The 24,873-nt window shown below is 41.7% G+C and overlaps 1 protein-coding gene across 1 annotated transcript in view; it reads right to left on the minus strand.

Annotated features, from left to right (window-relative positions):
• LOC149271682 (mitogen-activated protein kinase kinase kinase 5-like) overlaps window positions 1-24,873 on the minus strand; it is a 93,635-nt gene that overhangs the window by 36,592 nt on the left and 32,170 nt on the right. Inside the window, exons 4-12 of the mRNA XM_089507206.1 lie at window positions 12,369-12,562; window positions 11,518-11,686; window positions 10,691-10,797; window positions 9,567-9,737; window positions 7,809-7,921; window positions 6,822-6,981; window positions 1,863-2,016; window positions 1,022-1,129; window positions 271-320 (exon numbers count right to left, since the gene is read on the minus strand). Coding sequence (XP_089363332.1) covers window positions 271-320; window positions 1,022-1,129; window positions 1,863-2,016; window positions 6,822-6,981; window positions 7,809-7,921; window positions 9,567-9,737; window positions 10,691-10,797; window positions 11,518-11,686; window positions 12,369-12,562 — 1,226 coding nt within the window. The remainder of the gene's footprint in view (window positions 1-270; window positions 321-1,021; window positions 1,130-1,862; window positions 2,017-6,821; window positions 6,982-7,808; window positions 7,922-9,566; window positions 9,738-10,690; window positions 10,798-11,517; window positions 11,687-12,368; window positions 12,563-24,873) is intronic.

Consider the following 24,873-nt stretch of genomic DNA (forward strand, 5'->3'; position numbering starts at 1 on the left):
CCGCTTCAAATGTTGGGACGGCATGTGTCAAAATAACACATATTAATTTTAAATATAAAAATCTTGTTTTCTATATTTATATAGTTACCGGTAATTTATTTTGTGAAAAAGATATAAGAAAAATTAATGATTTGAAAAGGGGAAAAAAATTGAAAAAGGAAATGAAAATAAAATAAATTCTAAGCACTTAAACAACACATTTTGACATTTTAGTTTGTTAGCTGCCTATCTCCAATTTCACTATCACTTTAATATTCTGGAAGGACTTGCCTTACACCTCTGATGGAAAAGGCACTGAAGTTCCACTCGTGGATTCCTTTCTACAACACAGACAAAAGCCAGAATATTTTTTTAATTAAAGAGCAGCAGAAAAATGTAAATATTTCATTTCAAGGACCCAAAATCCCAATGTTTCTTCTTCCATCACTCTTTTGTATTAGCTCAGATTGTTTCCTGGACGGGTGTATTTCAATAATAATGTGTTATATAAACATCAGAAATGAGTATGTATAACATATTCAGTCACATAAAAGGGGCAGAAAGGTTTACTCACTAAAGAGGGAGTTGGCAGGACAGTTTCATCTAAATCTCTTTTCTTTACATTATAAAGAGTCAACCTCATTGAGTTTCAGTAGCTTGGATAGTCTTACCAAGCATATAAAAAACAGCAAGATGTCATGAAAGTCACCTTGATGATTGAACTTTGCATTATGCAGGCCTCCTCTGCCATACTTGTAGAGAAACTTTCAAGGGATAGTCCTGCATAATGCATAGTGAATTTAAGGAGTTGAAACTGTAGCTCTCATACCATCTTCTGCCCTAGTTGAATAAACCCCAAATTTCCATAAGAAAGTCTTAGTAAAGACCTCCACCCCAACAATCTAACCAGCCCCTACAACACGTGTCAATGGAGTATGATTAACATATATAATGTAAAGGAACACTCCTAGCACCAATTTCCACACCAGGCCCTTACTTCACATTTAATTAATAGAAGTATGTTTCACACTTTGTTACATACCTTATCATCAGGTTGCACATGCCATATTGATATTGTTTTTACTTCAGCTTCACTATTGATTGACAGGTATGATGGCTGGTAAATCTTTGTTGGTTCTAGGATCAAGACCTATAGAAACATAGGTAAAGACAGTTATGTCACAGAAGAGGATAATGCAAATCATGGGCGGATTAAAACCTGGGTAACACTGTTCCAACAGTACCCCTCCAAACATATATGGTTTTACTACATCATCCATTCTGTCTATAGCCATCCCTGCCCAAAATGGTGTCCTGATTTGCAAACCTGAAATGTTGGGTTATACGCACACCACCCAACCATGTCATTCTCTGCGGGGCTGTCCCAATTTTTGTAAGTGGGAGATCATCAGGCCTTCACTTAGAGCTATAAAATTCATGGAGCTCTTTGCTGTCCAACCCCACCACTATCCACCTCTAGCCCTTCCCTTAACAAGAGTATACTAGTTTGAACAGATGAAATGATGTGGGTTATGCATCAGGTGCAGAAGACTGAACAGGCTGGTTATCTGAAATTGTAATGCCAGAACACAGTCATCAGGTAAGTTAACTTTAACTACATCCCCCAAAACAAAACATATTTGAAAAGCTTGAAGCGACTGCAGCTTCTGAAAACTGTAACAGTGACCCAATGCCCAAGCTAAATGGTAATTAGTGAAATCCCCTTTGCCTGTCCTTATGTGTTTATGTGTATGTGAAACTCGGAAAACTTATCTCTAATTTGCTGCAAAATATTGATGTTGCTCATTGTGTACAAATTACACTTTCCACTGTATGTATTGGCCTAAAGGGAAAAAAGTGTGTATATAAATGCAGATACTTACAGGGAATCGTACCACAGACACATCTGTATTTGTAGACTCAACAAGGAAATCCATCCAGAAATCGACAAGCTCTTGTTTGGGTCCATGCTGCTCTTGGTTTGGCTTTTTAAAGTGATTATAGATTAAAATTGTTTCCACAACTGAACTCAAGTACCTACAATTATACAAAAATATGTTTAATAAAACATGATTAATTATGTCTTTTGGGTTTTTTTCTTACTTTGCTTTGAAGACACAGGGTGAATAGAGTACTGTAAGCCACTTTAAGACAATTGCATACCAACAACTTTTAGTGAATAATTTATGAGGCCTTAAAGTTAAGCAGGCAATACAATAACTCATCTGAAAAAGCAAGCAGGGTGCTGGGTTGTATTTAATATTGTGTACAGGAGAAATGTTTATTTCAGAGGAGAAATGTTAAATGAGAATGCAGTCTTAAACTGCAGAGTCAAAGGTTTCAATGTAATGTAACAATCACATTACCCAGAGGGTGGTAGTTAAATAGCCTCCCATCAAAAGTGGTAGAGGCTAATACAGTGAGATAATTTAAACAAACATGGAGTAGGCATAAAGCTATACTGAATCTAAGACAAGACCAAGAAGTTATTAGGGTCTGAGTCCCTTCTTCAGGGCAGGCTGGATGGGTCAAATGGTTATTATCTACTGTAAATGTTTCTGAACTCCTTACTTGCATGGGTGTAGGAACTGGGGGGACGGGGGGGATAGAGCCCCCCCCCCCAGTAACTCATGCGGGGGGGACCGTTAATGAAGAAATCCCCCCAGGGCCATAGGAACCCCTCCAATAGAAACGCCGCAGGAGGAGAGAGAGGGGTGCCAAGCGGTCGTTTTCAGCTCCTCCTCTGCTCCCTGCCGTCACCGCCACCCCCCTCAACGCTGCCCCGACTGCAGTGGTGGGAGCGTGTGGCGTCTGTCTCGGTGCCGGCGCTTCACGCTGAGCGCCGACATATGACGTCATATGCCGGCGCTCAGCAGTGAAGCTGCGCGCATCGCGGCAGAGCAGCGAGGCAGAGGCCTTGCGCTTCCACCACAGGACTGCACGGCAAGTAACCTACAAAGGGGGGTAGGGAGAGGGTAAGCTAGCGAGAAGGGGGGGGTAGGAAGAGGGTAGCTAGTGAGAAGGGGGGCAGGGAGAGGGTAGCTAGTGAGAAGGGGGGGCAGGGAGAGGGTAGCTAGTGAGAAGGGGGGTAGCGAGAGGGTAGCTATTGAGAAGGGGGGTAGGGAGGGGTAGATGGCGTGAGAAGGGGGATGAAGTGGGGATAAAAGTAACAGTAACAGTAAAGGGGGGTAGTAAGTATATTGAAATAAAGAGTTAGAATGAATAAATGAATATGTGGATGAATTGCGTGAATGAGTAGGAGAATGAATTAATCCATGTGTGGATGAATTGTGTGAATGATTGAAATAATGAATTGTGTGGATAAATTGCTTTAATTATTTGTGAGCTGGGCTGTTTGGGGATTAAGTTGGCTCATGCTGGGCTGTTTGGGGACAAAGTTGGCTCACTCTGGACTGTAATTTGTTTGTGTAATCTGAGCACTGGTCAGGTTATATGTGGGGAATGTGGACGCCAGGGCTGGCCTTTGGGGTGTGCAACCTGTGATCTATGCCTGTAATTTAGGGGGTTTCTATCTTTAATGCTGACTTTTTATGTGAATTCCAGTTGATTTATACCTGCAAAGCTGGGTTTATGTGTTGTTCTGTTGATCCATATCTGCTACGCTATGTTTCCATACATTATTTATATATACCTGCAAATATAGGGTTTGTTGTCTTATTCAGTTAATCTATACATGCATGTGGGGATCTGATGGGGGAAAATGCTGTCCCCCCCAGATTTTTAGGGGTTCCTACGCCCATGCTTACTTGGTGTGACTTTTTACTGAACCTGATTGGTTTATATAGAATTATACTCACTACTTAAGGGTGTGATTTGGAGTGAAGTGTTAGATTGACAAAGGCCCTGTTTGGCTGAAACGTTGCTTTTTTTTGCTTTCTCTAAATAAAGTATCCTAAAGATTGGAAGCTGTTTGGAGTGCTGGAATTCCTTTTCTTTGTTCCTGTGCTTCAAGAGGGTTTATGCTGTCCCTTTTTTCCTGCTAGCACCCAGCTTCCTAGGAGTTGAGTGCAGAACCATTTTTTCATTTTTACGGTTCTGATCTCCTTAAAGTCCTACACTGACTGTTCACTTCACCTTTTTGCACAGGCTTTGTTAAGATCCTTTAATCAGCCAGCACAGCCCTGTCTGCCCAGACGGCACCCGCACTACAGGGGGGATAACACAGGTGGGGGAACCCATTGTATTCCTTAATCCCCTCACCTGAGACATCTCCTGTATACTGATGGGATTTGTGATGGGATGTGGCTGATGAGATTGGGGGCTGTGTTTTGTGTTCATTGAATTAAGGATCTATATAAGTTTGGTTTGTTTTGCAATAAAGAGTTCTTCTTGGTTTTACTACGAATGGTGGTCTGACTGATCCGTGGACAGCTGAGTGTTATCCGTATGAGGGACTGACTGGTGATTCCTCAGCCCTCAAACAGGGGACCCAGCCTTGGGTACGGTGACCCTGTAACATTGGTGGCAGCGGTAGGATGAATCCCATGACTTGGGTGAAATCCAAACCACCAACTGGGATTGCAGACGAGAGACACCAAGAGAGCTCCTGGAGGCTTGTAGCAAAGGAAAGGCTACCCTGATTGCAGACTGCAGAGAGATGGACCAGCACCAGGATGCCCCAGAGGACAGCCTCGGACTGAGTGCTCTACAAAAGAACATTCTATGGCACTTATCCCTGTACCCAGGAGGGGCTACATCGGAGCAAGTGATGACGGTGATTGAAATGTGTCACCGGGAACTAAGCCAGAGTGGGTCTGTATCCCCCAGACTAGGGGAACAGACTGCCAAAATATCGCACCAGGATATCCAATCCTTCCGAAAACCAGAGGATGAGACAGACCGGGTTACAGCCGAGGTGTGTGAGCTGGAACACCAGCAGTGGCAGTTAGAGTCTGTGCCCGCAGACTGGAGGGATGATTTCTCCCATCCCCGCTTCGAATCATACTGGGCACAATACTGGACAATGTGGGATCTACGAGTTCCACTCCTGGGAGAGTTCCCGTTGCCGGAGTGGGAAGACGAATTGAGGGGTCTCATATATGCAGAACTCGACCTCCAGAGCCGCTACCAGGGTTTCTCCCAACAGTTAGCAGGGGAAGACCACAGCGACTCTCTGTTGCTATATAGCCCCCGTCGAACCAGGACTGATATATGATGCCTTCCAATTTGACTCGTCCTTCGGAAGCCCCTGCCAGTACCGCAGGGATACAATCTGGGTCAACCGTGCAGAAGTCCTGGTTTATCCTATTCCCCCTGAGCTGGAGGCTGTTATGGATTGCCTGGTCCAAGAGGGATGGCAGCTCGAGAGGGACTTTCAAGAATTTCTGCGGAGAGTGGAGCTCCAGGAGTTACAAGGAGACTGGGAGCATGATACTACAACTTGCGGGAGTGGGACCGAGGTCCTCTCCACCTACTCCGCGGTCCCTGCCTTGGTGAGAGGAACCGAGGTGCTCGCCAGCAAGAAGAAGCGGAGGAAGAAGCCAAAAGCCCCGACCCAAGTCCCCACCAACAACCCTGCCTGCTCTACCCCGTCGGGAGAGATGACTGTCCCCGCCGCCCGGTTCAAAGTCCCTGGCCGAGTAAGTGGCACAATCCCTCTCACCAAATTCCTAGCTATGCCCGTAGAAGCCAGTGCCCCAGACTGTCCCCCTGATTTCCCGAGTGTCCTGGGAGAAGCCCAGGTCACTGCCCCAGAGGTTCCCACTGAAGTCCCCGGTGACCCGGTAGAGGCACCGTTCCCTGACCTAGTGAGGATGCCAGAGGGGCTGCCGAGTTCCCTGGGTTCTCTCAGTAGCCTGGCGCAGGACATGGTTCCTATCCTGGTGTTCTCCAAAGTGTTCCCTGATTCCCTGAGTATCCTGGGAGAAGCCCAGATACCTGTTCATATGTATCACCCTTGTCTTCCCGAGATTCCCGCAGAGCCGCCTGGCCCTGAGTGCACCCCTGAATTTCCCCGTGTCCTGGTAGCAACACTTATCCCAGAGAGGGAGATTGAGGGTCTGCGTAGCCCTCCCGGTGCATCAGTATTGACACCAGTCCCTATCCCCAAAGTGTTTCCTGAGTCCCTGGATGAAATCCAGGTCCCTGTCCCTGAATACACTCCTTTTGTGCCTGAGATCCCAGCAGAGCTGCTGAGTGCACCCAGTAACCCCCTTAAGGGTACTGGCCCCCAGCCCCGATAATGCCCCAGACCTGCCCGCAGAGACCCTGGTCCCTGTGCCTCTTTCTACGGTGCTTGGTGGCCCAGGAGCGGCACCGAGTGTAGCCCCGGGGGTAGAGGTTGTGTTTCCTGTTGGCTTTTCCCAGCTCCCGGTAGAACCACCGGCCCAGTGTATTCGGCCCAGAGACTGATGTGGCTGCAGCTCCAGCCTTCAAAGAGACAATCCTGTAATCTGGCTGGAGCTCTTAATCAACCAGCACAGCCCTGTCTGCCCAGAGGGCACCCGCACTACAGGGGGGATAACACAGGTGGGGGAACCCATTGTACTCCTTAATCCCCTCACCTGAGACATCTCCTGTATACTGATGGAATTTGTGTTGGGATGTGGCTGATGAGATTGGGGGCTGTGTTTTGTGTTCATTGAATTAAGGATCTATATAAATTTGGTTTGTTTTGCAATAAAGAGTTCTTGGTTTTACTACGAATGGTGGTCTGACTGATCCGTGGATAGCTGAGTGTTGCTTCTTTGTATGACTGTCTGTTTCAGCTGTGCTGTTTTGTTATTGGCAATACACAAATGCTACTCTTCAGTACTTGAATAAACTCAATCAAACTGGGTATAATCATAAACATAAAAAGCCTTGTCAATGTGACAACTCACCATGCAGGTGTCTTCAGTTTGAAAAGCCTCTCTGCGGCCTGGATTACTTTGGTGTGGTCATTGGCCAATACACTGGCTCCCAGATAAAATCCTACATCCCAGTAGCTCTGTATCTTTTCCAGATTCCCCTTTTTACCTAGCAGGCTGCTGAGTTTCACCCCTGTGGGGTATAAAAAAGGCAGCATTATTAGTAGGATTTCTGCAGAGAATCTTTCATTGGTAAACAGTCAAAATAAGTGGCCATTCTATTATGTGTGATTATTACTACTGACAGGTTAGGTAGGAATCAACATGAAACAACAAGGACATTTGTTAGTAAGATACGTTCTAAGGACTAACCAAAATTATTTGAGTATTGTTGGACATACGTTAATATTCATGAGGCCGGCATATAGAAGTAACATTAGTCACGATAGTGTTTGGGCCTGTTACTAATTTAGGGAAACAGTCTCCTTTTTGTCACCTGTTTGCATATATCTGAGAGTGCTACCATTCAAGGTGTTATTTGGGAGGAAGATTAGATTACATCCTTCATATTACTTTTTAGCAGCAGTAACAATATGTGTAATATAAAGCATTATTGGGTATTTCTCTGTTTAGGTGGTAAAAAGGGGTGGGTATCCATTTTATGCCCTCTTCAAGAAACAGGCAGTTTTGGACCATTTCACAGGGTATGGACATAGTCTTATGCTCCATGACAGAATACTACGTCTGCTGGATTTTCTGGCACTACAACAAATTTTAATTGGGTCACTGGACTTAGATTTTAGCTCCTAGTATTTATGGTGAACATGAAGCCCTCCTCCAGGTGCTACACTAAGAGTCCCATGATGCTGAGCTAATCCTTTAACGTCTTGAGTATTGTGGGAGAATTCAGTTTACAGCAACTGAGGTCCGCTTACTGCCCAGCGTTGGAGCCTACAAATAGACTATTGTTATCTGTGTGTTTCTAATCCTAAAGTATAAATACGTTAGGTAGAAAATCACCAATTTTACGAAGTTCGAAGGAAGACTCAAACTGATGCCCAGCTGCTAGGAGAAGCACAGCATAGTTAATTCCAGACTGAAGTGTTGGCTCAGATTCAAACGCCTTCCTGTACCTGAATAAACACAAAAGTACTGCTTAGTAAATATATAACCAAAGGAACACACACAATAGCTGGTACAGCATATGCCAACTAGAAAAAATCTGAAGACATTTAACTGTGCATCTGTAAATCAATGAGGAAATTGGTTTTTCACAAAAAAATAAAATAATAATTATAAAAAATAAATAATATATATAGTCTGTTTCTAAGCTAGCATTTAATATTGTCAACACACAAGTTGAGTCACAGTAATAGGATATTAGTGAACAATAAAAAAAAGTTGTTTAAGAAATAACGAGGACTTTACCTGCATACTTATTAAACTACCAGAGTAATAAAACAAAAATGTTTTTGTTCGTTCAGAATTCAGGTAATATGTTATCGATCAACCACAGTTGGAGTCAAACTTTCAAGATCTACACTACAAAGTCCAACTCAGTTGGCAATCCAACAATATTAGGGTTTCCCCAACACATATAGTATAGTTAATACTGCACCTTTATGACCCTTGCTGTTTGCGATAACACTAAAGATCAGTTGAATTTGTGGCATCCAAGGAGTGTAGCTGGACACAGTATATTTATAGGGGATCACTGAATATGGATAAAGTGGCATAGATTTTAAAAGCAGTTGGAAGCCAATCGACTGCCAACGACTGACCAGTTAATACTATGAAGATGATAAATAATTGGGGCTATTCTTTAACTTTAAGTTCTTTAAGTTCTTTAATTCAATCACCTTATAAAAGCATAATGTAGATGCATAGGGGGTAATGATGATTTCCTCCATTTGCGTTTGCACGGGGAAAAATAACGTAAACATGACACTAAATTATATGTAGTATATCCCTTTAAAGAAGAATTTAATTTAATAAATACAAACTAAAACAGAGGGAAAAGGAAGGAGGAAAGTAGTCAATCATAGCAAAATCTATGCATATTAAATATAAAATAGGTTACGGCTGCCAGAATGCATAACATATTTAGTCACCGGAGCTCATTACTCCCCATTGATGTTTTGAATAACAACTGTACAAACACACAGGTTTCAATGTTACTCCTGTGTATGTCTAAAAAAATTAGGTAAGTCACGTAAACATTAATTAGATGTGTAAGATGTGTGATCATCACAAAGAACATGTTGTACAATAAAGCAATGCACTAAACCAACAGGTTCCAGCTGTATTCACTCTTATATAAAGAAAAAAAAAATCCTTTACATGTACCAATTAATAATAAAAAACCATCAAAGCTTGTCCAAACGTAGGTTACCGCAAATGTCATGATGACACAATGTCATAAACAGTGAAGGCAAATGTTTGCGAAATTAGAATTTGGCACACATACTACAGCTTCAACTTTTGCAGCAACTTTACTAGTATTCTAGCCTGATCTGCTACATTCAAAATGGCCTTGTCAGCAATCTATTTGGCAATAAATCCTAAAAATTACACAGACCATATGTTAAAAGTGTATAACCACGTCCTCGAACCATTTAGTGAAATGTGTATTTTTATTATTAATATGTTTACTCTGTATAATTGATCTGGCATTTTCTGCAGTTTGTAAGCCACAGGCAATTGTGGAACCCCTTTTCTTTTTATTTGTTATAAAAACACAGCATATTAACAATGGGAAGATAAACAAACGCTTCTTACCATAAAATACCATTGTCCCTGCTCCCTATGTCTGTGAAATTAGAATCCAGAAACGTATCTTCATAGATCCTTCCCACAAGGCAATAGAAGTCTGAAGCCACCTGATCTTCATTCTGCACCATAGGATGCATTATCTCTAGCGCTTTCTCCCTGTCTCCAGGAAGCTTCCTCCTACAGCAGACATAGAGTTAGACCTTAGCATTTTAATAAATTAAACACAAAGCAAACAACTGTGCACTCTGTCCTAGGTCAACTAGGTCTAGGTGTACGGCAGAAGGTATGGGTTGTGGCAATCCCTCTGCCAAAAACAGGGGCAGATCATCCTGGTGTGTCACTGCCAATGGGAAGGTTACACAGTGATATCCGATCTGCGACTATTTACATTATGGAGGTCTGTGCACAGGCACCATAGCATCATAGTATGTTGAAGCTACCACCCCACATCCTTCTGAGGTGGAGCGTCAGGTAATGTTGTCATATCCCAGTGCACAGCAGAGAGGATGCATCCATGGAGATAAGTCCTGGTGTGGACTGGGATGCTGCCCTGGGTCAGACCTAGGCCACTGTCCAACCCAAATACATCTTTGAAAGTAAATAAGTTCAACAATCAAACTCAATATACAGAGCCCTCTTGCCATTATTTTACAAACTGTTGCTTGTTCTTGATTCTATTATGTTAGTTTTAATTTTTGGCGTCTGCTTACCTGGCTAAGGAAATTATACACGATGCTAATAAAATTACAGATATGTTGTTAAGTTTTGCACAATACATAGCAGTAAAACAATCTAGGCTTTATTTAGTACATTAAACACAAATTAGCTCGATAAATCCAGAAAACAAATGTTCTATCTCAGTGTAATGTAATGCATGTTGATGATTAATATAGTTATTGCTCATATTTCATATTACAGTATAAAATTATGATTACTAGTATGATTATCATATAGACTCTTTAATTAGGATTGCTTGTTCCAGGCAGGGATCAGATTAACATACCCCTGGAATATAAAATGTTCAAGCAGTAAATGATGCAATATGCTCATACTATTACACTATTTTATTCAGTAATTACCAATACATTTAAATGAAAATAAGTCTCATACTAATCACTACACACACTTACCTGTTTAAAGCAAATGCGTAATGGAAATTGACGTGGTGAAGTGTAGACAAATCAAAGGTTGGCAGTTTTTCTAACGTCTCTACGAGTTTCACAATGGAATCATAATCCTTTTTCAGATGAAGGATAAATGAAGAAGAAAAAGAATAAATTGAATTGTTAAACAAGTAAATATGCTAATGTGTGGCAGAGGAAATTAGGTTTTCCATTAGATTTGTCACCTAAGCCATGGATTCAACATGTTCTAGGTCAGTGTGGCTAATGCAGCCTATGTAAACATCATAACACACACAGAGAACCAGAGGTGTTAAGTTTTAAACTCTGATTTGAATACGATTGTCAACTATCTAACATTTTAGTATAAAGCCATAACACTTGAAAATGACAAACCACAGCAAAAGGGAAGCCTCAAATCACTAAACATTTGTTGATGTCATTTTAGTCATAAGCACTAAAGAAAGTGCGAACAAAACTTTTGGGTTTGGGTCTTCCTGAGATAAAGCAAATTTATTGTCCTGTCTCTATATACACACAGCACAGAGGGGTAACAGATAACATAGTATCATATGATATACAGCATCTATAGGAGAGTTGACCATGAGTACAAAGATTGCCCTGAACCATGATTACTCTCTGCCATCTATGCTGGATCCCGGTAGAATTGTAATCATTATATTTTTGTGCCTATTACATTTATGGAAAGTATAAATCTGTTATGGTGAGTAAAAATGATTCACACATTAACTAAAATCCTGTGAGAAGGGACCTTCAGAATATATAAGCTTAGTTTATTTAAAAGATTATAAAAGATAACACTAAGGCTACCACACCTGAATATCCCTATATGACAAGAGAAGATTTATAATGATGTCAGGGGATAACACTTCAATGTTGTCCACACGCTGTCGGATCCTGGTCAATTCAGCTGCTAGCTCCTGGCCTGTGTACTGATTGCGGGCTCTTCTGATATCATTGAGAATTGCCTCTCGGAAGTATTGGCTGTAAATAAAAAAGCAACATATATAAACAGTAACACTTAAAAAAACTAAAGAGTTAGGAAATTAACATACAACATAATGTAAAGCTGGAGGAATGGCTGCACTTTTTTAATGACTGGGGACAAAGCCTTGTTTTCACAGCATATCCACGGCACCACTGAAATGCTACTAGGCTTTCATACTCTTACACTTGTATCTTATATTCTGGTATCAATATGTTTCAATTTGTAATCACTAATAGGAAATTATTCTGTTTTTCAACAGGATCCTCTACAAGTTTGTTTTGGTTTTCTTTGACGTGTATATTATTTATGCTGCGTTGACCTGAGTGTAGATAGGTTGTATTATATTCAACCAAATTGAATTTTATGGGGTATATACTGTAAGTACTACATTTAAGTCAATAAGTGACTTAGTAATAACATTTAGAAGGCATGTATTACTGCCAGCAGGCCACACACTGCTTACAGTTTTAGGATACATATATAAAAATAACATTAAGTTCCAAATTATCATGTGCTTCAGGAGCAACCTCCTGGAGAATTTTGGCATATTTCTAATTGACTGGCCGTTTGGTATATCCCACCAAATCCTGTATTATGAAACAAAGCACCCTAAAAATAATACACTAGTACATCTTACACCCTTAGTAACAAGTGAACAGAGAAAAGTGTAGTCCTTACCATGAAGTGGCCTGTGCCATCTTTAGGATCTGAACAAAGCGATCTGTTAGGGGCAAGCAGATAGGTCCCAGGAGCAACTCAAAATTAGGCTGCATCAATTCTGTCAGTCCTTTCATGAAAGTACTCTCACAGGAGAAAACCTTATTGTGTGGAGTAATCATATAAGGTACAAACGTGTAGTTAGCAGTGCACATCTGTAGGAACATAAAAATACATTTCCAATTAAAATAGCATTATAGATTATATTTCAAAAGTTAGAATGCAAAAGGCTGTAATTATAGTGCTGTCCCACTTACATAGGAACATAGGAAGCATCATTCCTAGAACAGTTGATTACCCAAACCCTTCCAGAAATAATTAATGAAATCAAGTAAAATGTTGCTTCTTTCATGTGACACAAAAGCAGGTACTGATGGGTTGGTAAACTGATGTAACATCTTCACGTTTTCTATACTGTTTTTATTTGGTTAAACCTTCAAAGAAAATATGATATGTCTGCTATTTGCTTAGAATAGTAGTGTAATTAAAGTTTTGTCAAGAGGAAAAGCTTTACAATTGTCCTGGACAATGTGAAAATAAGTTGGACCACATATATAAAAATAGTTCATCCATCAGGAATGGCTCTAGATGTTAACATATCTGGTAACTGGTCAGGGATCAAGGGGAAGTTGGTGGGCAGTAAGCGCAGCATGGGTGGGGGAGAGGGCATGGCTACCTACCATTCACCTGCCATGAGAAAGTAAAGACTCCCACTGAGACCTATGAAAGCAGTGCTTCCCCCGGAGACTCTGGGTCAAATCCACAAACTTTCCAGGTACGGGTTTTAAGCCCTGGGTAAAGTATTTAGAATTGCCTATTTCTAATAAAAGTAATACATTTAACTACACATGAAAAACTCAATACATCTGTTAAAAAGAATATAGTCAGTTAGCACTATAGGTTTTATTTACCAATAGCCAGGATTTCTTACATGATAGATCCATCTATAACCAAAGAATTAAAAAGTAGAATTTTCTAAAAGTAGACAACCTTATGTATTTGAAGTATAAATTAATATTTTCGGCAACACTATGTCATAATAAGCTGTCGCATCTGAATTCAAGCATAGTCTGAAACAGAAGAACATAAATATTCAAAGAATAAATGCCTAACCACTGGAAAGATGAAAAACAGGGCAATTGCCAGAAAAATAAGAATATAAAGGAATTTCCTGCACACATTGGTTGTTTTTTTTTTTAAATAAATCAAGAGACTAGAATGAGGGCAGCTGCTGGTAAACACCATAGACAAACAAGAAATATAATGAAACTTTACCACTACTTTGTATGGGTTTTCTCTGTTCTTTTTAATGTAACACCTGATCTACTGGGTCACATGTTCTTTGCCATAACTTGGTGTATTACAAATAAATTGCAAGTTCTGTTTAGATGGGTTACCGGATGGTTTTGACGAAAGTAGTAGAAAATCTTTTTAAAAAAATGCTTGCCACCAAAGTGTTAAGGTTATTAAAAGCAACTTAAAGGCCACATTTGTTTACTGGACACGTATTGGTCAGACAAATTCATAATAGGACAGCTTGGTAACCCAACTGTTTAGTTACGGCAAAAAAATATTTTGTTTGCTAAAAAAATCTTGCCAAGACAATTACGAGATAATGGTCAAAAGCCCTTGGAATTCTTTTGTCAGTTACTATAAACACAATTATAAATGTAATTGTGCTTTGTGGAATTATTTGGTTCTATTTTTATCACATATTTTACTAGTACGTCTAGGAATCTTTTTTTTGTCTTGGATGGATCTTCCTAAAATGTCTGAGATATACAACCCAGATCTACTGCGTTGAGTAAGAATGCCTAGAATCTTTCAGTGAAGACATAACAAACAACTGTGGATGATAACGACTGAACCGTGGTAGCTATGGTTGCTGCTGCCAACATCTGTGTTTACAGAACAGCTCATATCTTTACATATTGTAATGCGCGAGAAAAGCCATACTACCTTTTGTTTCCTTATAAAGTACACTGGAATCTGCAACCGTCTGATCACTGTAATAATTAGGTGCAAAGTACAAATCCTAGATTAGCAATTCATGTGAGCAGGTCCCGCCTCACCTTATGTAAGTCCCAATTGTCATGTGCTATACTGCTTGTTATGTCCTGTTTGCCTGGTGTAAAGAGCTGCAGGATATGATGGTGCTATATGAATCAATAATAAATCATAATAATAAGATCCAGGTGCAGGAGACAAGGGCATTCCTCCAACCATACCAGATATAAATGAGATCACAGTTTTCTGGCACTGTCCATCTATCCCACCAAGATGCCCTACTGCCATACTTTAAAGGCCAGTGGGGATCTTGGGCCGCTTAGACAAGCCCAACGAGATTTAAAATCAATTGAGGTCTGTGCTTTCGCAACATACACCTTAACCAGAAGAATGCTCCTGCTCTTTTGAGCTTACAGTCTATTAAGAGGTTGACAGAAGAGACAGAAGGAACAAAACTGCATGGATGAGGATGATTTGATTGTAACAAAAATGTCAGTGGCCTGGAGATCTCAGTTTGTACCGAGGACAGATGTTTTCTTCAGAATGCAGGTTAAGGGTAGTATAGGTAGGTTTTTAGTCAGCATTTACAGTTATTTACTTTAATGGAGGCAAGTGCACTGTATATTTCTGTGAGTTCTGCTTGGCTTTTTGCAGTTGCATTTAGCTTGGACACACAAGCGAATTCTGAGCTGGGGCAAATCTCCTAAGTAACATCTGTAAGTGAGGAGTTACAAGCAAAGAAGGAGAGTATATTCATTACTATTGCAAGGGGGAGCACTGTGTTTCTTTGTGTTGTGTTCAGTGTAAAGTTTTGTTGAAAAAATGAAAGAAAAAAAGGGCTATTTCAGGTGTGTTGCTAATTAAGTAACCTTCTCTGTGAGTTCTGTTTGGCTTTTTGCAGTTGCATTTAGCTTGGACACACAAGCAAATCCTGAGCTAGGGCGAATCTCCTAAGTGACATCTCTAAGTGAGGAGTTACAAGCAAAGAAGGAGTTAAAAAGCAAAAAGGAGGGTAAAGTATTCATCCTTGTAATTCCATATAATATATTTATATATATTTTGCGCCTTACTGTTTGTTTTTGCCAGTTATTTGAGCTATCCCCATTGCCAAGATGTCCTCCATGTTTGACAATGCGGTCAGGTGTACATCTTGCTCAATGTATGCAATCCTTGAGCAGCGCTTCAAGGGTGCATATTGCTGTTCGAGATGTGTGCGGGTTGCTCATTTGGAAGCACAAATCCTGCGTCTAGAGGAGCACCTGGCAACACTGAGATCTATTGACAACTTGGAGAGGAGTCTGCTGCTCACTGAGCAAGCTCTCTCGCAGGTAGAGGTGGGGGAGGATAGTGGGATGGAGGTACAGGACAGTCAGGCAGCTAGCTGGGTTACAGTTAGAGGGCGGGGTAGGGGGAAAAGCGCCAGGGAGGCTAGTCCTGATCTAGCACACCCCAACAAGTTTCCCCGGTTGCCAGATGAGGGGGATGTTAGTTCAGAGTTAGCAGTACTGCAGCAAGTCACTGCCTCTGACCACCAGAGGGGTGTCTGCTCCAGTAAGGAGGGAAGGAGGAGCGCAGGGCAGGCCAGACAGGTGCTGGTAGTGGGGGACTCAATTATTAGGGGGACAGACAGGGCGATCTGTCACAAAGACCGGGATCGCCGAACAGTGTGTTGTCTGCCTGGCGCTCGAGTTCGGCACATCGCGGATCGGGTTGACAGATTACTGGGAGGGGCTGGAGAAGACCCAGCAGTCATGGTGCACATTGGCACCAATGACAAAGTGAGAGGTAGGCGGAGTGTCCTTAAAAATGATTTCAGGGACTTAGGTAGCAAGCTTAAGGCAAGGACCTCCAAGGTAGTATTTTCTGAAATATTACCTGTACCACGTGCCACACCAGAGAGGCAGCGGGAGATTAGGGAGCTAAACAAGTGGCTCAGAAGCTGGTGTAGGAAGGAGGGGTTTGGTTTCATGGAGAACTGGGCCGACTTCTCTGTCGGATACAGGCTCTACGGTAGGGACAGGCTGCACCTCAATGGGGAGGGTGCAGCTGTGCTCGGGGAGAAGATGGCCAGAAGGGTGGAGGAGTGTTTAAACTAGGGAAAGGGGGGGAGGGAAACTACAATATAGAAGGGGAAGATAGTGTAGATAGAGAGCTGGGGCTTATAAATGTACCTGGGGGTGGAGCGGAGGGAGGGGTTAGAATAGTCAATAGGGATAGGCTTCATAGGGAAAAAAACCATACACCTCTAAATTGTATGCTTACTAATGCCAGAAGTCTGACCAATAAAACTGATGAACTGGAGTTAATAATGTCTGAAGAAAACTATGACATAGTGGGTATAACAGAGACATGGTTGGATGATAGCTATGACTGGGCGGTTAACAGGGGTATAGTCTATTCAGGAAGGATTGAAAAAAACGAAAAGGGGAGGAGTTTGCCTTTATGTAAAGTCCAGCCTAAAGGCCACACTGCGGGAGAATATATGTGAGGGAAATGATAATGTGGAGTCATTATGGGTAGAAATATATGGAAAGAAAAATAATAAAATATTGATCGGGGTTTGCTATAAGCCACCAAATATAATGGAAGCAGCAGAAAATCAATTATTAAAGCAAATAAACAAGGCAGCTAATCACAATGAGGTGGTTATTATGGGGGACTTTAACTATCCCGACATAAACTGGGAAACCGAGACCTGTGAATCTCTTAAAGGAAACCGGTTTCTGACTATAAGTAAGGATAATTATCTGTCCCAAATGGTACAGGACCCGACCAGAGGGGGCGCCCTACTGGACTTAATATTAACCAACAGACCTGACAGAGTAACTAATGTGCAGGTCAGGGGGCATCTAGGAAATAGTGATCACAATATGATGCATTATAACTTGTCCTTCAATAAGGGAACTCTTAGAGGAGCCACAAGAACTATGAACTTTAGGAAGGCAAAGTTCAACTAAGAGAAGCCCTTAACACTGTAAATTGGGAAAATGTCCTCAAAAACAAGAGTACAGACACTCAATGGGAGATTTTTAAGAATATCTTAAATTCTCACTGTGGGAATAAGAGTCAGGAACAAGAGAAAACCAATGTGGATAAATAAAAATGTAAAGGGGGTAATAAATGGCAAAAAAAGGCATTTAAGCTACTAAAACAGGAAGGCAGTGAGGAAGCACTAAAAAGCTATCGGGAAAAAAATAAAATATGTAAAAATCAGATAAAAGCAGCAAAATTGGAGACAGAAAGACTCATTGCCAAAGAGAGTAAAACAAACCCCAAAATGTTCTTTAACTATATAAATAGTAAAAAGGTTAAAAATGAAAGCGTTGGCCCCTTAAAAAGTAATGAGGGAGAAGTTATAGATGGGGATCAGGAAAAAGCTAATCTATTAAATATATTCTTCTCTGCTGTATTCACAGAGGAAAATGAAATGCCAGGTAATATACAGCAGGATGAGATAAATGCCCCAGTACATGTCGCCTCTCTAACCCAGGAAGAAGTGCAGTGCCGCCTAAAAAAAATCAAAATAGACAAATCACCAGGTCCAGATGGCATTCACCCCCGCGTTCTAAGGGAGTTAAGTAATGTAATAGACAGACCCCTATTTCTAATATTCAAGGACTCTATAGTGACAGGGTCTGTTCCCCAGGACTGGCGCATAGCAAATGTTGTGCTAATATTCAAAAAGGGGACAAAAAGTGACCCGGGGAATTATAGGCCTGTTAGTTTAACTTCTGTTGTGTGTAAACTGTTTGAGGGTTTCCTATGAGATGCTATTTTAGAGTATCTCAATGAAAATAAATGTATGACTCCATATCAGCATGGGTTTACAAGGGATCGGTCCTGTCAAACTAACCTGATCAGCTTTTATGAGGAGGTGAGCTCAAGACTGGATCGGGGTGAATCGCTGGATGTTGTATATCTTGATTTTTCCAAAGCATTTGATACGGTGCCACATAAAAGGCTGGTACATAAAATGAGAATGCTTGGGTTGGGGGAGAATGTGTGTATGTGGGTAAGTAACTGGCTCAGTGATAGGAAACAGAGGGTGGTTATTAATGGTACATACTCTGAGTGGGTTACTGTTGCTAGTGGGGTACCACAGGGGTCAGTTTTGGGTCCTATTCTTTTTAATATATTTATTAATGACCTTGTAGAGGGATTGTATAGTAAAGTATCAATCTTTGCAGACGATACTAAACTCTGTAACGTGGTTAACACAATAGAGGACAGTGCACGGTTACAAATGGATCTGCATAGGTTGGAGGCTTGGGCTGGGATGTGGCAGATGAGGTTCAACACAGATAAATGTAAGGTTATGCACATGGGGAAGAAAAATCCAGGCTGGGAATATGTATTAAATGGGAAAACACTGGGGACGACTGACATGGAAAAGGACTTAGGAGTTTTAGTTAACAGTAAATTTACCTGTAGCGACCAGTGTCAGGCAGCTGCTGCTAAGGCAAATAAAATCATGGGGTGCATCAAAAGGGGCATAGATGCCCACGACAAGGAAATAATTCTACCACTGTACAAGTCACTAGTCAGACCACACATGGAATACTGTGTACAGTACTGGGCACCAGTGTACAAGAAAGATATAGTGGAGCTGGAGAGGGTTCAAAGACGGGCAACCAGAGTAATAAGGGGAATGGGAGGACTACAGTACCCAGAAAGGTTATCAGAATTGGGGTTATCTAGTTTGGAAAAAAGACGGGTTAGGGGGGACTTAATAACTATGTATAAATATATAAGGGGGCAGTACAGAGATCACTCCCAGGACCTATTTATACCCAGGACTGTATCTATAACAAGGGGACATCCTCTACGGCTGGAGGAAAGAAGGTTTCTACACCAGCACAGACGGGGGTTCTTTACAGTAAGAGCGGTGAGATTATGGAACTCTCTGCCAGAGGAAGTGGTAATGGTAAACTCAATAAAAGAGTTCAAAAGGAGCCTGGACGTGTTTCTTGAAAGCAATAATATTACAAGTTATGGATATTAGATTAATAGGGACAGAACGTTGATCCAGGGATTTATTCTGATTGCCATATTTGGAGTCGGGAAGGAATTTTCCCCCTGGTATGGGGCAATTGGCATCTGCTTCATAAGGGTTTTTTGCCTTCCTCTTTTTTGCCTACCTTCCTCAACACAGTAGGGACACAATATGTATATAGGTTGAACTTGATGGACTTTGGTCTTTTTTCAACCTTATGAACTATGTTACTATGTTACAATAATTTCTGTTGCAAATAATTTCTTAGGTAAGACCAGAAGCCATTTTACAGGCCTTACAGCTGGTTCAACATTACCCTTTCTGATAAGACCCTGCACCCGCATAATACCTTAATATATGCTACCTCCAGACAACAATTTTCTGCCTGGACGGTACTAAGCAAATGCAGTTGAACATAGGTAGATACCTTAGTGAGGCAAGGGTGTTCTACGGGAGCAGGGGAACCGAGTCGAAGACCAGACCTTTCTACAAAAAGACAGCAACTTTGGGTACTATCACTTGCACCATGAGAGAAGTTACTCAAGAGCACCCATTTCTGTTGTTTGGGAGGAAGGCAGGACAATAATATGGTAACGCTTACCTCAACGGTGTACAAGATCAGTGACAGTTCAGTTTAGGAATTAAAGGAACAAGAAACCAGGGCTTGTATTTTACCTGCACAATGATACAGGCTGGACAACCTATATAGCACATGTTTTTATGTCACAATGTATTAGTTTATAAGGTCACTGCTTCTGTGAATCTGTGCACTTGTCAGGATATATTGATCTTGGTGGAAGTATATATAGCAATTGAATACCGATTGCTCCGCAAAAGTAACCCCTTGTCATACAATTTCTGGGTGAGAGGACACTCCTTTATCTATTGCTTTCTTTATTTTCTTTATAGCAGAGTGGAAGGTCCCCATCACCCAAGCAAATGGAGAAATGGAGAAATATATGGGACCTCCCACAAAAAAGGGGTAGGCTGAGGAGAAGTCAATGTCTGTTTTCCATGGAGGAGCCATCTACAGTGCCATTAACATTTTAGGATAGGATTAAGATTATTTCTAATTTACTGGATAGGAAGCTAAAGAAGTTAACAGTTTCCATAGAAAAAACTTCGGAGGACCTAACCTCCCTGAGTTCGAATAATTACCGTACTGGAATCAAGAGTCTCAGGACTAGAAGATGAGAGCAACACACTGACATCTAAAATACAGTCTCATGAAGAAACAATTGATACGCTACAAGATTTGGCAAACTGTAGCAGAAGTCATAATTTAAGACTTGTGTGGTTACCAGAAACAGGATCTTATCCTTGTTGGAGCTAGTCTCGGAATGGCTCCCGAAGTAGCTGGGGGTAAAGCTTCTGCCACACAAACGGATCATCAAAAAAGTACATTGTTATGGCCCTAAAAATAAAAACTCTCAAAATAGTTCGAGAGCAGTGATTTTCCAAGTTATGAACTACATAAACAAACTCAAGATTCTGGAGGTGTATATGAGAATACAAGGGCTACAATTTCATGACCACAAGTTGCTGCTTTTCCAGGATTTTTCCACTACAGTTACTGCAGACGGAAGACCATATTTGCAAATCTGAATTGAGTTTTACAAAAAACAAGTGATGTTTGCCCTTCTGTATCTAGTGAAACAGAGTACAGCATGAAGGAAAAGCGCTCTTCTTTGACAAACCAGAAACAAACCAGACAATTTCTCAACAAGAGCTTGGTGTTTTCTCCCTCACCACTAGTGGCCTCTAAACAGTGGTGTCGCTACAGGGGGGCAATTGCTGCCCCCCTAGGTTATTCCTTGCCCCCCCTGTTGCCCCCCACGCCGAATTTGGAACCACCCAACGGATTGCCCAGGACAGTCCTGCAATGGGACTTGACGCGGAGGAGAGAGAGGGGCACCTAGCAACCGCTCGGCCCCCCTCAGTCTCCTCCATGAGGCCTCTACCTCCGTCGCGGTGCCGGCATTTCATGCTGAGCGCCGGTATATGACGTCATATCCGGCACCCAGCAGTGAAGCAGCGGGCGCCGTGGAAGAGCAGGATGACGGAAGCCTCGTTGTCTGGCCGCAGGTGAGTGAACTACAAAGGGGAGAGGGTAGATAGTGAGTAGGGAAAGAGGAGTGAGAGGGGTTAGAAAGTGATAAGGGAGGCAGAAGGGGTAGAAAGTGATAAGGGAGGGAGAAGGGGTAGAAAGAGATAAGGGAGGGAGTGGGGATAGAAAGTGATAAGGGAGGGAGTGGGGGTAGAAAGTTATAAGGGAGGGAGTGGGGGTACATAGTAACATAGTAACATAGTTCATAAGGTTGAAAAAAGACCAAAGTCCATCAAGTTCAACCTATATACATATTGTGTCCCTACTGTGTTGATCCAGAGGAAGGCAAAAAAACCCTTATGAAGCAGATGCCAATTGCCCCATACCAGGGGGAAAATTCCTTCCCGACTCCAAATATGGCAATCAGAATAAATCCCTGGATCAACGTTCTGTCCCTATTAATCTAATATCCATAACTTGTAATATTATTGCTTTCAAGAAACACGTCCAGGCTCCTTTTGAACTCTTTTATTGAGTTTGCCATAACCACTTCCTCTGGCAGAGAGTTCCATAATCTCACCGCTCTTACTGTAAAGAACCCCCGTCTGTGCTGGTGTAGAAACCTTCTTTCCTCCAACCGTAGAGGATGTCCCCTTGTTATAGATACAGTCCTGGGTATAAATAGGTCCTGGGAGTGATCTCTGTACTGTCCCCTTATATATTTATACATAGTTATTAAATCCCCCCTAAGCCGTCTTTTTTCCAAACTAAATAACCCTAATTCTGATAATCTTTCTGGGTACTGTAGTCCTCCCATTCCCCTTATTACTCTGGTTGCCCGTCTTTGAACCCTCTCCAGCTCCACTATATCTTTCTTGTACACTGGTGCCCAGTACTGTACACAGTATTCCATGTGTGGTCTGACTAGTGACTTGTACAGTGGTAGAATTATTTCCTTGTCGTGGGCATCTATGCCCCTTTTGATGCACCCCATGATTTTATTTGCCTTAGCAGCAGCTGCCTGACACTGGTCGCTACAGGTAAATTTACTGTTAACTAAAACTCCTAAGTCCTTTTCCATGTCAGTCGTCCCCAGTGTTTTCCCATTTAATACATATTCCCAGCCTGGATTTTTCTTCCCCATGTGCATAACCTTACATTTATCTGTGTTGAACCTCATCTGCCACATCCCAGCCCAAGCCTCCAACCTATGCAGATCCATTTGTAATCGTGCACTGTCCTCTATTGTGAGAAAGAGGGTAGTAAGAATATTGAATTGAAGTAAAGTGTGAATGAGTGAGATGCATTGTCTGAATGAGGGAGAGCATGAGTTAATATGTGGATGAATTCTCTGAATGAGGGAGAGCATGAGTTAATATGTGGATGAGTTGTCGGAATGAGGGAGAGCATGAGTTAATATGTGGATGAGTTGGCTGAATGAGGGACAGCATGAGCTAATGTGTGGATGAATTGTCTGAATGATAATTGTGGAAGGGCAAAGATGGCACTAGCAGCATGTTTGAGTCTTGGGGACCAAGATGGCACAGGCAGGTTGTATATGGGACAAAGATGGCACAGGCCAGGCTGTTTGGGGACAAAGTTGACTTGTGCTGGGCTATTTGGGGACAAAGATGGCAAATCTTATGTGTGTTATCTGGGTGCTGGCCAGGTTCTCTGTGGGCAGTGTGGACGCCAGGGCTGACTTTGGGGTGTGCAACCTGTGATCTATGCCTGTAATTTAGGGGGCTTTAAATATACCTTTAATGCCAAGTTTTTATGTGAATTCCAACTGATCTTTACCTGAAAAGCTGGGTTTGTGTGTTATTCTGTATATCCATATCTGCTATGCTATGTTTCCATACATTATTTATATATACTTGCAAATACAGGGTTTGTATGTCTTGTTCAGTTGATTAATACCTGCAGTGCTGTTTCCATGTATTTATTTGATCTATACCTGCAATGCTATGTTTCATATATTATTACTGTATACCTGCAAATACAGGATTTGTATATCTGATTCTGTTTATTTGATATAACAGCAGGCAATGTTCCACCTAATTTTTCTTAGTTGGCATGCGCAGAAAATTTCTCTTGTGCAAAAAAGTTTCACAAAGCAAAAAGTTTGTGCGCACAATATCCGCACCACATAAAGTTTCAAAAAAATTATTGTTTTTTTCTTTTTTGGGGAAAAACTGTTGTGCGCACAATTTTTGGACATGTGCGCTCTCTAAAAAAGCTATGTGCGCGCGCACAAGCGCACAGCTTAGAGGGAACACTGGCAGCAGGGACTAATATTAATATATATATATATATATATATATATATCGGCAACTGGGGCTAATATTAATATATATGGGCAGCAGGGGCTAATCAGCAGCAGGGTCTAATATTAGGCCCTGAAATCATTTAGTGGAAAATTAAGTTATTGTGTTGTTTACTCTTTAATACCGTATTTCCGGTTGAGTGCCGCTGAGTGCCGGCACCGGAAGTTGTATACGCGTATTGCGTAGATGTCCCCCGCCGGCCCCGCAAGACACCCGGGAGTCTGCTCTGGTAAGTCGGGGGGGGGGGGCAGAGTGGCAGCATATCTCGGGGAGGGAGGAGGAGGACAGTGGCAGCATATCTCAGGGGGGGGAGGAGGAGGACAGTGGCAGCATATCTCGGGGGGGAGGAGGACAGTGGCAACATATCTCGGGGGGGAGGACAGTGGCAGCATATCTCAGGGGGGGAGACAGAGTGGCAGCATGTTTTTTTGGTGCTTTTTTAAAGAAAAAAACTTTTTCTTTAAAAAAGCACCAAACTTTTAGGGTGCGGCCTATATACGGGGGCGGCCTATATCCGAGCCAATATGGTATATACCTCCAGAAATGCCTTTTAACCCCCTATATGCCACTCTGCCCCATGATATGCCTTTTAACCCCCTATATGCCACTCTGGCATATAGGGGATTAAAAGGCATATCATGGGGCAGAGTGGCATATGGGAGGGTATAAGACATTTCTGGAGGCAGAGTGGCATATAGAGGGTTAAAAGGCACATCATGGGGCAGAGTGGCAAATAGGGGGTATAAGGCATTTCTGGGGGCAGAGTGGCAACCCTGGGGGCAGATGTGCATAACTGGGGGGGGCAGGTTGGCAAATAAAAGGAAATAAAAAAAATATATTTTTCTCAATCATAGCTTTTATTAAATATGAAAATATTGTTTACATGAATTAATATTTACTAGTAAAACTTTTTTCCTATAGGGTAGTCTTATATTCAGGCTTTTTGTTTTTTTCCTAAATTAATATTTAGATTTTTGGGGGGTCATCTTATAATCAGGGTCGTTTTATAATCGAGCAAATACGGTATTTATTTCAGGGATTAGTCGTACTAAATTGTGGCTTCAGGCTTCCTATGTTGAATGATCAAGTATT

The sequence above is a fragment of the Sceloporus occidentalis genome, unplaced genomic scaffold, assembly GCF_023333645.1.
Source record: "Sceloporus occidentalis isolate IW3139 unplaced genomic scaffold, rSceOcc1.0.p SCAF_474, whole genome shotgun sequence".
In the NCBI taxonomy this organism is placed as follows: domain Eukaryota; kingdom Metazoa; phylum Chordata; class Lepidosauria; order Squamata; family Phrynosomatidae; genus Sceloporus; species Sceloporus occidentalis.